A 13,606-nucleotide genomic window follows, 5' to 3' on the forward strand; every position below is an offset into this window, starting at 1 on the left:
ACCTTTTAGGAAGCACAGATAATTTTACAAAAGTGCCTAGGTGACTTAGGAGCCTAGGACCCTTTTGCAAATGGGGCTTAGGCTCCTAACTTTTGTAAATGTTACCCCACAACTCTACTTTGTTCTCCATCTGAGTTTACAATGTTTTTCCTTTCACGTTCTAGGATTTTGAATGAAAACTATCAAGCTGCTGTCTTCTAAGTACCAAGAAATAAATTGTGTGTGCTGGATTACAAGGTGTTAGCAGGGTTTCCTGAACATCTTAACAAACTAATTAATGTCACAATGCTGCTATAAGATGGCACTTTATAACTTGAACAATAATTCACTTTTGAAAACAGAATGATTGATTAAAACCCAGCTCCATCTCCTGGTACTGGCGTTGAGCCCCATTTCTTTAAGTGGGTCTGTTCAAAATGGCAGGCCATCTCCAATCATCCCTGCTGCCAGACTGCTAACCCTGATGCAGGCAGTTCAGACTAACCTATGGTTTTCGTTGTTGTGCATTCAATGAACTTCACGGAGGGGAAAAATCTGATTGGTCTGATTTACTAATCCTGTGTTTGGGACGTGTCCCACAAAAGACCCTAATGTAAAAACAAATACACATCTTGAGGCTGATCCTGCTTCTGTTGTCTCAGTGGGAGCAGGAGCTTCCCTATATATGTGGATTTTGCTTTTCTAATGGAAACAGTGCAGCCATTACTCATTAGTCACATACTTAGGACACCTAGGAAAAAGCGCTGTTAGTTGGTATTAGCAGCCTCTGGTTTGAGGGTTTGTCTGGAAATCTGCTATTTGTCTCTAATTTCTGGTAGAGCATGAAATGTAGAGGTCATCTGTCACAAAAATATCCGTTCCTTGCTTAAGCCTACAGATAGTTTAAAATGAGAGATGTGCGTAATGTGTCGGTATCGCACAGCTTCAAACCAATTGACAAATTGCTCCCTGGAGGCTCTGCAGAGGAAGGGTCTTACTGCAAAGACAGGCCAGGTTCATGAACCTCAAATATTCAGCCAGTTCTTTGAGGAAGTTGGGCTGAATATTTGACACCAGGTGAGTGTCATGTGGATTTGTTTCATACCACAAAATTTATGCAACTCTACTTAAAATACTCCCTGGTCCTGCAGGTATGCTGAGGTGCCAGATTCACTCCGTTATTTGTGGAAATATTCCCTTAAGAATGACTGTACCTCTGCGAACTGCGCACAACTGCAGGGCTGACAAGTGCTCTAGTTACACAGGAGAGACAAGGCGGGGGAGGTAATATCTTTTATTGGACCAACTTCTGTTGGTGAGAGAGACAAGCTGTCAAGGTTCCTCCCCCACTCTGAACTCTAGGGTACAGATGTGGGGACCTGCATGAAAACCTCCTAAGCTTACTTTTACCAGCTTAGGTTAAAACTTCCCCAAGGTACAAATTAATTTTATCCTTTGTCCTTGGAATATCCACTGCCACCACCAAACTCTAACTGGGTTTACTGGGAAACGTAGTTTGGACACGTCTTTCCCCCCAAAATCCTCCCAACCCTTGCACCCCACTTCCTGGGAAAGGTTTGGTAAAAATCCTCACCAATTTGCATAGGTGACCACAGACCCAAACCCTTGGTTCTGAGAACAATGAAAAAGCATTCAGTTTTCTTACAAGAAGACTTTTAATAGAAATAGAAGTAAACAGAAGTAAAGGAATCACCTCTGTAAAATCAGGATGGTAGATACCTTACAGGGTAATTAGATTCAAAACATAGAGAATCCCTCTAGGCAAAACCTTAAGTTACAAAAAAGACACACAGACAGAAACAGTCATTCTATTCAGCACAATTCTTTTCTCAGCCATATAAAGAAATCATAATCTAACACATACCTAGCTAGATTACTTACTAAAGTTCTAAGACTCTCTTCCTGGTCTATCCCCGGCAAAAGCAGCGTACCGACAGACACAGATCCTTTGTTTCTCTCCCTCCTCCCAGCTTTTGAAAGTATCTTGTCTCCTCATTGGTCATTTTGATCAGGTGCCAGCGAGGTTACCTTTAGCTTCTTAACCCTTTACAGGTGAGAGGATTTTTCCTCTGGCCAGGAGGGATTTTAAAGGGGTTTACCCTTCCCTTTATATTTATGACACAAGCTTTCGAACATACAGAGCTCTTCTTGAAAGCTCGACTCTGTCTCACAAACAGTGGTTGGTCCTCACCCGCTTTGTCTCTCTCATATCCTCCTGGGATTGACCCAGCTACAGCTACTCAAGTTACATGTGGGCAGTATTGATCACTGATGTACAAATACACCAGGACCCAAAATGTGAAGACGCTACTACATATCCAAGTGTTGTAAGAGTCTTGGGACCTGTAACTCCTATTCACTTGGCACCTTTCAAGATTTGGCTTACAGCTAGAAAAGTGTGTCCCAGTCCAAATAGCAGCCTGCCCATTACCGCTGATCACCATATTTGAATATTTCCAAATAGCGGTGGTTGAAAATGGTCAGTGTATTTTGGAAAAAAAAGAAAAAATATTTTTGAAACTGGTGGTTTGTTTTGTTTGACAAAAAAATCACCCCTCCCCCCCATTTAATTTGCCTTTTTTCAGTGGCCAGAAGGAAAAATGAGAAGAAAATGAAACAGAAAGCCCGAAGGGGGAAGGAGGGGAAAATTGGAAAAAACCCTTCCATTGCTATCGTGAGGGCCAATGTCTGAAAACACACGTGTAGCCACGTACGTGTGTACACAGATCCCCTATTGTATATTCACTTTCCATCAGGAAAGGCACCCCTGGATATTATTCTTAGGCTTCCTAGCTGAGGCCATGATCAAAAGCCCATTGAAGTCGATGGAAAGTCTTCCTTGGACTTCAGTTGGCTTTGCCGCTGCCTGAATCTGCAGTATGTTTCGATTAAAAATAAATATCAGTACAACACATCCAATAACATGGGATGTTGGGATAGATTTTCAGGAACTGTGCTCCATTTAGGCAAATGCAAATAATTCTGGGTATAGTTGTGGGCCTGCAGTTTTGATCACTCACATGCCTAATTTTGATTTGTCAGCTTAACTAGACCTTGACCACCTTTAAAGTTGTGCCACTTTAAAAATGCTGATATAGTAAAAGTGGCAAAAATGGCCAGAGTAGACAGAGTTATGTTGATATAAAAATGCTTTTCCTGCTACAGCTTTATTCCAGTTTGGCAAAGTGAAATGAGCTATACTGGTATAATTGCATCTCCACTAAAGTTTATACTGGCATAGCTGTGTTCACCTCTCTTCCTCTTCCACCCCCCAGCCCCAAAATCGCACCCTTAACTAACATAGCTATGCCAGTAAAACTTTCGCATGTAGACATAAGACCTGATTCGGTGAGGTGTTAAGTGCATTTCTAATAGTTTCATGCAACATTAAAGCTGAGAAACCAAGTCCTCAAAAATCTGGTAATTCCCAAAGGTAAAGCTATTATTACAAGCATTAACTCACCTATGTATTTATGGTGTTTTTATGGTAACTGTGAAAAAAACAACATAAGAACAAATTGCAACTTCTTGTGTTGCAAACTGAAACTCTCAGTGGAAATGGTGATTTTTTGCCGCAGTGATCTGAGTCATGAGATGTATTCCATTCTCTCTTTCTTAGAGATAAACAAGTGAATTATAACAGCAACAAAACCCCTTAATATTCTAGGATGCTAGGTCAGGGCAGAGCATTCGGGCAATTGTGTACAATTTTCCTCTGTCTAGGGTCTTGTTTTAATAGAAGAAAGCTAACTGATGATGCAGATCACATAGTGATTTGTATGAAAGTCAGTGGTACCAAACACATCTTGAAGAAAACACTGCATACCACAAGACCTAGTGCTATAGATAGTAAACTATAATAACGTTATGAGAGATTAGGTTATGTACAGAAATACAATGATACAAATGAAATTTGTTTGCGGTTTTTTTGAAGTACAAACTATACCCTTTACGGTTTGATCTGCAATGGGTTTATGGATTAGGGGTACATAAGAGATTTTAGATTTGTGTAGCATCTAAGTACTTTATAACTATCCTCTTACCACCTTATCATCGTAGCCCTTACATGAGTTTGTTCATGAATATGTGGGACCAGGGATGTATGCAGGGTTCATTTCCCACCACCAATTCAAGTGCAGCCAGTTCTGATGTGGGAAGTATCAGCTGTTTAACAATGCACAGCATCTCTACGCAACAGTTTAGGGCAGGAAGTGAAGCCAGACATGGTGGTATGTTCTTTACATTAAGCATTCAGGAAAAGAAACACATACAAAAAGGAAGCTATAAAACTTATTAAAAACGAGATTAGTACCAACGTCATGTGTTAACAAAACAGAGCATTATAAATAAGCAGTTAAAAATACAAATATGTAAATCACTTGTCTGTAATTGTACTTAACCCAATACTTTCAGAAGTTGAAGGTGTAACCCATGCCTGCTGGGTGTGGTGCTCTGTCCCCCACTAGTGACACCTAGACCCTCTAGAGATTGATGAGTCTGTTACAGCCTTGGCTAAGAGCCATGTAGCTTTTAGTTCATGTCGTCGAGGCTCATATACTAAGCTTCAGAGGTCCCAGGTTCGATCCCACTTGCTGACGACTGGGGTCTGACGGTGTTACAAAGATGCAATGTAAATATTTGAAACTGCAGGGGGAACACACTCCTACCTTGAATATGGCCTGACAGTGAGGCTAAAACTTTGACTCCTGTGCACAGTGCAAGGGAATCTGTGTTGACCGTAAGTGGTCTATATCACCATTTCACTGTGTGCCTCCTCTGGGAGACATTACCTCCTACAACCCAGTTCCTCCACAGCTAACTACATGGCAGGATGTTGACTGAGTACTGATTCAAGAAGTGTGCAGGCTGCTCAGTCAAGGGTACCAGTGCTACAGCACCTGGAGTTTATCCAGAAAGGTTTCCATCCAGCAAAGCACTTAAGCACTTGCATAACTCAAAGCATATGGCTAGACCTATCGACTCCAATAGAACGCTGAAGTCCCTATTGTGTCTTCACACTATTCATGTGCTTAAGTGTTTTGCTATATCAGAGCTCAAGGGCTGACAAAGCTCAATCTTGCTTAGCCTGTGGTATCTGACTGTACGTAGAACAGCTTTGAGCCAAGATCTGAGAGGGAATGACTAGGATGTATGTGCGTACCCCATTGTTCCATCCACTAGGCAGACCATAGAGCAGTGGTTCTCAACCTATTTACCGTTGTGGTCCTCCTGGGCAGCTCTCTGTGTTATGTGGGCTGCATCCACACAATATATATAGTACCAGTATGGCCCTGAGGATGTCATATGGGTCGCAGCTGTGGGCTGACTGGGCTCTATGGCAGGTTGAGAACTACTGCCATAGAGTATATCTGTGTTTAAACATGTGGAATACTCCGCTCACAATGTATGCTGACCTAGTCCCAAAATGGAAAACTTGCTGCTGATTCTTGCTGTGCAGGCATGTTGTCAATTTATCAAATTTTGGAAAATCTAGCCTAGCGATTATATGGAAAAATAATGAAATTACAAAGCGTCCTTCTATCTGAGGAGTTAACGTGAGATTGGGATATGTTGTTTATCTTTTCCTCTAGCACTCCGTTTTCCTTGACTTGCTTTTTAATGTAACTGTAAAAATATTTCTGTTTTCGGTCTGCAAGTCAGACCCGGAGCAGATCTCTCAATCCAGTCAGTTACAAGGTTCTTGAAACTCAAAAGTTAGCACTAGTTTGAGTACATATACTTGAGCAACTACCTCGGAATAGTCAAAATTATATTTCAGCGTACATGAATTTTAATAACTAAACCTGTAAAATTGCAAAATGTGCATACTCCTATTTAAAAGTTGGCATTTTACAAATCGTTTGTGAAAAGTGGAGCAAAGTTGCATATATTTTGTCTCCAAGAAATGTCATGAAATATTTACTATTTTTGCATGATCCTATTTCATTTTAGTGTATCTAGCTGGACTTGCTAGGTTTTATAAAATACATTTTAAATAAAAACCCTACAAAAATAAAACATTCCACTAGATACACACTTCTCCTCTCCCTGGAGAGACGGTGGGAAAGAGAGCGTGTCGCGTAATGTGCTACAGGATTGTGCTCTCATACCATGGAAATGAGGACAGTGGAAAAGCCTACACAGAGTAGAATAGAACTATACCTTGCCCAGCACTGTGGTATCTGAGCCCCTAAGTGTAAGGAAAAAATGACAGCTCTAAAGAACAATTTCCCTTTATGCTAGCTCTGTGAGATTGCAGCCATGAGTAATGGTTTTTCAAATATTCACCCAAAAAGAGAAATTCCTTTCATGGATGTTCTGCTGATCATGCAGTAGCCATCGCTGCCACATGCATGTTTGAATAGTCAGTTCTGTCTTGTATTCAGTGTATATTCTGGGAAGAACATTACCTTACCTGAGGCTTGGGTGACTATGGAAAAGGGCCATGAAGCTGTAAGGCACAAAGCTGCAATAGATTTCAGTAGCTGTGATTGGAAGAACCAGCTGGCAGCAAAGCCTGATCCAGCCCCACTGGAGTCAGTGGCAAAACTCCTCTATCAATTTAAATAGGAGCAGGATCCTGGCCTTTTCTGTGTGTGGAAAGGAAACAGAAAGGGTGATAGTTTGGCTACTGCCCTTTTCCTGTTGTTGGACTGTAGTTAGTGTTTTGCTAAGGTCAAGTGGAGGAAAAGGAACAGAGAACTATCATAGTGACATAGGACTGGAAGGGACCCCCTGAGTAATTGAGGCCAGTCCCCTGCTTTCACAGGCAACCCCATCACATAATTTATCAAGCTTCATTTTTAAAAATAATTAGGTGGTTTGCTCCCACCACTCCTATTGGGAGCTGTTCCAGGACCTCACTCCTCTGATGATTAGAAACCTACTAATTTCCTGAATTTATTCATAGCCGGGTTATACCTATTTGTTCTTTTGCCAACGTAGTCCTTTAGCTTAAATAGCTCTTCTCTCTCCCTGGTGTTTACCACTCTGATGTGTTTATAGGGAGCAATGAAATCCTCTCTCCGCCTTCATTTTGCAAGGCTAAATAAACCAGGCTCTCTTAGTCTCCTCTCATAAGATGAGCTCTCCCTTCCCCTGATCATCCTAGTAGCTCTTCTCTACATCTGTTCTACCGTGAATTCAGACTGGAGCCTTGGCTAGTAGAAAATAATATAGATCACCTCCATACTTGAGTAGTGATTTCCGTCTTATTACTGGCTCAATTTGGACTTTGAGTCATAGCCTACTAGCCTAGAACAGAAAATCACCTTCATGTGCCAACTCCTGCCAAGGGCATTGTGTTGGAGGACCAGAAGAAATGTTCCTGAAGTGGCTGTGAACTTACATTTTCCTCCCTTCCCTGATGCCATGTTCTCACTAGAAAATGGTTGCCTGGGTTCAGTGCTTTTCTGATGCTTTTTCACTGCCTTAAAGTTATGTCAAGAGGAAAGATCTTTCTTTTTTCTCTGGTACTTGTACTTGTCCTCAGAAGTTCCTCTGAAGTCCAATATTGTTCATGTAAAAATAAGAGAAAAGATATTCATTTACATTTTATGCCCAACTCGGGGAGACATTTAATTAAAACTACACAAAAAAATTAAGCCCTTCAGGGCCTGATTTCTGGTCTCACTTACATCTCTGCATTATCAGGAGTCATTCCGCTTAAGTCAATAGTTACACCTGAATACAACTATTGAGAGCAGAATCGGGGCCTGTTGCCCCAACTTGGCTTGTCATCCTCTGCTCCCAATTTAACTGCAGGGCACACTTAAAGCAGGAAAAGCACATCGAGACAGAGAAGATTTTTTTTTTTTAACATCAGAACAGTGTTTTAGCCGAATACTTACCCTGAACAGAGAACCACAGGGCGCTCTGACTTGTCCCATTTTGTGACCACACTTCATTTTGCAATAGTCTGAGCCTCCACTTGTTTGGATGGAGAGGAAGAATCCTGGGGACTGAGGTCTATGGAAGTCCTGTATTGAGGTGCATAGAGGATATTCTGCTTGGATGCTGCATATTATCAGCACACATGTAATTCTGATAAGTTTCAAAGACACCAATATTTGCTGAAGCATGATCTCCTAGGCCACTGTTAGGGATGCACTGCTGTTGAGATACTATACCGGGGGGGCTGGAACAATTCGTTTAGTAGCGGTGCTGAGAGCCATTGCACCAAAATGTAAAACCTATATATGATGGAAACCACTTCAAGCCAGGGGGTGCAGGAGCACCCACAGCACCCCTAGTTCCAGCACCTATGCATTACACCGAGCAGCATCAGGAAGCTTCCACAAAATTGCAGCACAGTGGCCTTGGATCATTTCAGCACACCATCATACACACTAGCCTTAAAGAATCTGGTACTTTTAACATCTCTTTGGATCATCTTGATAGCGTGTGGAAGCAGAGTTCTTGGACATTTTCAGTAGTTTGAATGCAGCTTCATCTCTTGTGTAATAAAGAGCAGCCGTCAAGCCAGATTCTGGCCTCAGAGGGTATAAATCTTGAGTAGCTCTGTTGACCTGAGTGCAGTTCTCAGATGCAGGTTCTGTTTGACACACATTGAAGACCACCTGATCCAAAGCCCACTGAAGGCAATGTAAAAACTCCTATTAACTTGAATAGGCTTTGGAGCAACCCTTAAGATGCAGAACCCTGCATGTCTCTTGTAGCTAGGCCCTAATAATAGGATCAAGGCAAAAATATACCATGAATCCAAGCATCTGTGAATTTTGTGGGGTTGTAAATTTAGACCTAAATTCAAAATTTGCAGCATGTCTCCTAGATACATTACTCTTACTTAGCTACTGAATCTACTGCCTGCATGGGTTTGAATGTCTGTTTGCACTACTGAGCAAACCAAGTTTTTCTTTATTGCCCTGAACTGCTAATAGCTAAGGTGAGCTGAATTCTATTTTCTCTGCCACAATAGCAACAAAATAATGAGCAAAGTTCCAATGACAGCATCTTCATTACTGATGCTGCCCTTTGAGAGGCAGAAAAAACACAGGTTGAGCGTGCAGTGCAGGCAGTTGGAAAAAATCATCTTTTGACTTGCAAACTGAGCAGCAGATTTGATATGGAGTCACTGGAAGAAAGTAAATATGGCATACTGTCATGTCAGTTTTACTGAATCACTTTTCAGAGTCTACATAAAGCTTTAAAACAAAAACCAAGCAATGAATTATTTGGTTTTCCACAGAGCGGTAGTGAGCTGAAAGTGGAAGAGGGCCCCAGCCCACAATCCCCAGGAGGTATATAAATGATTGATGGTAAAAGCTTAGGTCATCTACTTTAGGAGTGATTGAAGGATAATGTCCCTGCATGTGTCTGGAATGCAGTGGGAGAGGGGTCTAAGGGAGAACACCCTGTGACACGCTTCTGAATTTATTCTCTTCCTCAGGAGTCAAGGTGGAGGTAGGGGCATAGGTGAAGAGACCCTAGTCTGTGCTTTCCCCTCTGCCACCCTTGGACATTTCTTCCCCAAAGAGCTTTCTGATCCATTTTGCTCTCTCTCTCTGTTTGCTTTACCTTTCTTTTCAAATTATAGATATTTGGCACAAAACTCCGTCATTTAGTCTTGTTCATTTTTACTGATCACCTTGCTTTATTGACAGAATGAGAAGAGGAGGTATGTGGATGTTGAAATTGTTAGGTTGTTCTTTGTTGTGAGTAGGAAAGTGATTGATCCAACCTGATGTGTCTAACCCATGGGTGTAAGTAAGTTTTTGCTGCCATAGGAGTCTTCCCTATCCTTCTCTTTTGACAATTTTTTTCAAAGTTGGTCATAAATTTCCGCCCCTCCAGCTGTCTTCATTTTGTTTTGAAGCTGACAGCCACAGGTAGGGCTTTGTAAATTGCTGGAAAGGATTATTTTTTTAAAAAAACATGCTCTTGACAGAAATACAGCAGTGTGGAGCTTGCACAAGGAATTATTTGAAAAATCCAAACCTGGATATTTTAGAGATGTGGAACACCATCCTTGACTGATGTAAATTGGCATAAATCCATCAACTTCACTGGAGCCATGTCAGTTATATAGACCAGCTGAAGATCTAGCCCATCATTCAAAAACAAAAAAAAAAAGAAATTCCCTGGGATGTCCCGTTATAATAATGATACCCAGCCTGCATATATAATGCTCTTGCTTACAAATTAACCCTGCTTCCTCTGTGAAGTAGGTAAGTAAGTAAACTAGCTCAATGTTGCAAATGAGGAAACTTACCTAGGGAGGTTAAGAAACTTGCTTAGAGCCAGCGAGAGATTTAGGAGCAGAGCTGGGATTTAACCTTCCTGAGTTCCTCATTTTGCTCAGGCTACGAGGCAGACGTTCTGTCAATGACAGCATACTTACATACTTGGTAGCATCACCTGGCATTAATTTGAAATAGTTGTCCAGCTAATCGCATGGCAAATTCTGGATTCATATTTATTACAAAGGTCAACAACCCCTTTTTACCCAATGAAACGTATCTTTCTTATGGTGCATAAAAATCAGTACACCTCAATGACTGTAGTGAGTGAATGCCTTCTGGGGAGAGCGTCTCTGTACAGTGAGTGGATGCTAGCTTCTTATGAGGCTTGGGACCATGTTTTAATCATTAATCTTGATTTATGCAATTTGATCCGGAAAGCAAATGTTTAAGACAGAAAACTATCATGTAAACAATGAGCACTATTTTTAATAATAATTATGATAGAGCTATTTACTGCACCAGGGTATTTAGTGGTACCATGATATTTGCAGATTCCCTATTGTTAGAATAGGAGATCTGGTAAATTTATACTGCACTTGGCACGTAAATATCCAGTTTTAATAACGTGCATGGTTCTCTGTAAGGGGAGTAGGAGGAGAGGGAACTAACCGACATACTACCTTTACTAATGTCTCTGACGCTAGCCCTGGGGAAAATAAATTGTGCCTACAGAATAGGTGGAATTGGAGCTTATAAGGATGGGTTCAATACATACTGACACTTGAAATGTATCTGACATTCCTCCATAGAATTCAGAGATAAAATTGGCTCATATGTTATAAGGTACCAAGCTGGATTTTGTAGAAGAATGTAGCATAGCTTATAAAATACAGTTTATCAGTACATGTGGATTAATGTACCAGATGGCCAATGCCATCCACTCAAGAGGAAAACATTTATACTTTAGTGGAAAAGAAGGAAGTGGAAGGAAAGCTCATGGAATCGCACAGAAGTTCTGGTTTGGTGGTGAAGTTTTCGTGATCTCTTACATATTTCTTAATTCTTAACCCTCTGTGGCAAAGAGGCCCATTTGCTGGTTCACTTCTCTTGTCAGGCCTAACACTGTTGTCGTAATCGGTATCTAAAAAGTGTTGTGTAAGATATAATTGGAAAACTAATAACTTACTGATCTTTAGTATTCTTGTGTGATGTATGTATGGGACGGGTACAAAGGAAATTGTCTCATGACATTAGGATGATTGTGGCTTGGTTTTTAGGGAGTTTTTGCTGAACTCCCATAATTTAACACAGAAAATGAAGAAATGGCAAATTAAACTTTTTTATCACTTACAAGAAATGAGGCTGCAATAAAGCAGGGTTGAAATTTGGAGCTCAGAATACTTATATTGTGCCATACAATGGTACATTGGCTTGCAACGAGTGACCAATAAGGCCATTTCAGCTTTTGGTGACCATTGTTTAAGTCCTTACCTTGCAATGATACTTTGATGCATGTTTTTCTCTAGGCAAAGGAGATGTTTTTGGCGATGTGTTTTGGAAAGAAGCTACCCTTGCTCAGTCCTGTGCTAATGTAAGAGCCTTGACTTACTGTGACCTTCATGTGATTAAAAGGGATGCCTTACAGAAAGTGCTGGAGTTCTATACAGCCTTTTCTCACTCCTTCTCCAGGAACCTCATCTTAACCTACAACTTGAGAAAAAGGGTAAGGAACTTCATTTTTAACATATGGATTCTACAAATAATCACTTATAAAGACTGTCCCTGTAACTGGTTTGACTTTTGCCATTTCTCTTGCTCTTTCATAAAGGTGTAGGTTGATCAGTGACATTGCTAGAGTCAAAAAGTCACATCTGTAGGTGCATAATCAGATGTGGGTATGTTAAAAGTCCTTTATTTTAATTTATAAGAAGTAATCTCTGAAAAAGACTTGTAAGTTGCCATGCTGTTGTGATCAGTTGCTCATTGTTTTTGCACTGTTGATAAACAACATTCACTGATTTCTGCTGCTTTAGTGTGGCAGCTCAATTAAAAAAGGAGGGGGCATTATTTAATCAGTTATGAGAGACTGAGGAAAAGGCATGAAATCTGATATATGGAAGAAAAACCTTGGCAAGTTTGTAATTCTACAGTTGCAATAGCAATAGAATATAAGCATGAACGATTTTATCAGGAGTTGTTTCTTCTAGCTACAAATACATTTTGGAAGTACTTTGCTGACTTAATTGATCTGTTTGTTCTCTCTTCTCTCCCTTCCCCGCCCCCCGTTCATTTTTTTTTTCTTCAATTCTTCTTCTTATGTGTGTTAAATCAAATACTTACTGTGTCAGGTGCAAATTATAAAAATGTAATATACCATTTTTAATTCCCTACGTAATCTCAGTGAACCACGGCTGTGGAATTTTATTAAAACAGTAGTACATATAGTTCAGTGAATATGATTCCATGATGTAGTGTAGAAGAGAGAAGAATATGAAATTTTGAATATTTGGAGTACACTGTAGCTATTTGTTAAAAGAATATTTTAATAGAAAGCGGTACATAATCACCTAACATGTATTTTTGGTTGACTTTTTTGTTCCTAAGAAATTCTCCATGGTAACTATCAAGTGCCACAAAACTTCTAACTAATTATAGCTGAATACATAGCAGAACTCTTTTTCAGCCTTTTTGTAAAATGATGACGGTGTGAGACTAGAATTTAACCCCAGTTGGCTAATTCTTGGCACTCTGGATCTACTCTAGGCACGATGAAATTTATAATACTCTGCACATCAGTAATTCATTCCATCCATTTGCACCCTTTACAACTATCAATTAATTTTAGTCCCTAGTATGCTATAAGGTAGGTAAGTATTATCCCCATTTTTGACACAAGATCAAAGCAGCAATGACAAATTATTACAAAATTAACAAGCCAATTCCTGGAGATGTAAATTCTATTTGTTTTTCAGGGAATCCTTACCTTACAGGGTGAATTCCACTGAATGGCATGGCATTTCTGTCAGACATTTTGCTCCCTATAGGACAAGGGGAAATGCAAGGCTACAAGACTGGTTAACTAACATCCGTTCTTATATGGTTGCAGTTAAGATCATCTGGATATTGGTCCTTAAATGCTGTGGCTTTAATAAAACCTTCTCAATATTGATATCCTCTGAAGAGTCAATATCCTTGACTCTGTGGGATGAAATAGCCATAGTTATGGTTGTTTAAAACTATTCTGGTGAAGGGTAAAAGATTGTATTAGAACTTTTACATTAGCAATTTGAGAATCAGATATTGATCCAAAGCTGTGGGTCCTTCCACTGACCCTAATGGGCTTGGATTATGCTCCTGATTCCCAGGCCTGTGTTACAAGACCATCTTTAACCACAAAACATCCT

The 13,606-nt window shown here is 40.3% G+C and overlaps 1 protein-coding gene across 2 annotated transcripts in view; it reads left to right on the plus strand.

Moving 5' to 3' along the window:
• The window catches only part of KCNH1 (potassium voltage-gated channel subfamily H member 1), a 308,739-nt gene that overhangs the window by 181,025 nt on the left and 114,108 nt on the right, over nucleotides 1-13,606 (plus strand). For both annotated transcript variants that reach the window (XM_074949315.1, XM_074949316.1), the window contains one exon: nucleotides 11,729-11,925. In XM_074949315.1, coding sequence (XP_074805416.1) covers nucleotides 11,729-11,925 — 197 coding nt within the window. The remainder of the gene's footprint in view (nucleotides 1-11,728; nucleotides 11,926-13,606) is intronic.

The sequence above is a fragment of the Natator depressus genome, chromosome 3 (assembly GCF_965152275.1).
Source record: "Natator depressus isolate rNatDep1 chromosome 3, rNatDep2.hap1, whole genome shotgun sequence".
Taxonomy (NCBI): Eukaryota; Metazoa; Chordata; order Testudines; family Cheloniidae; genus Natator; species Natator depressus.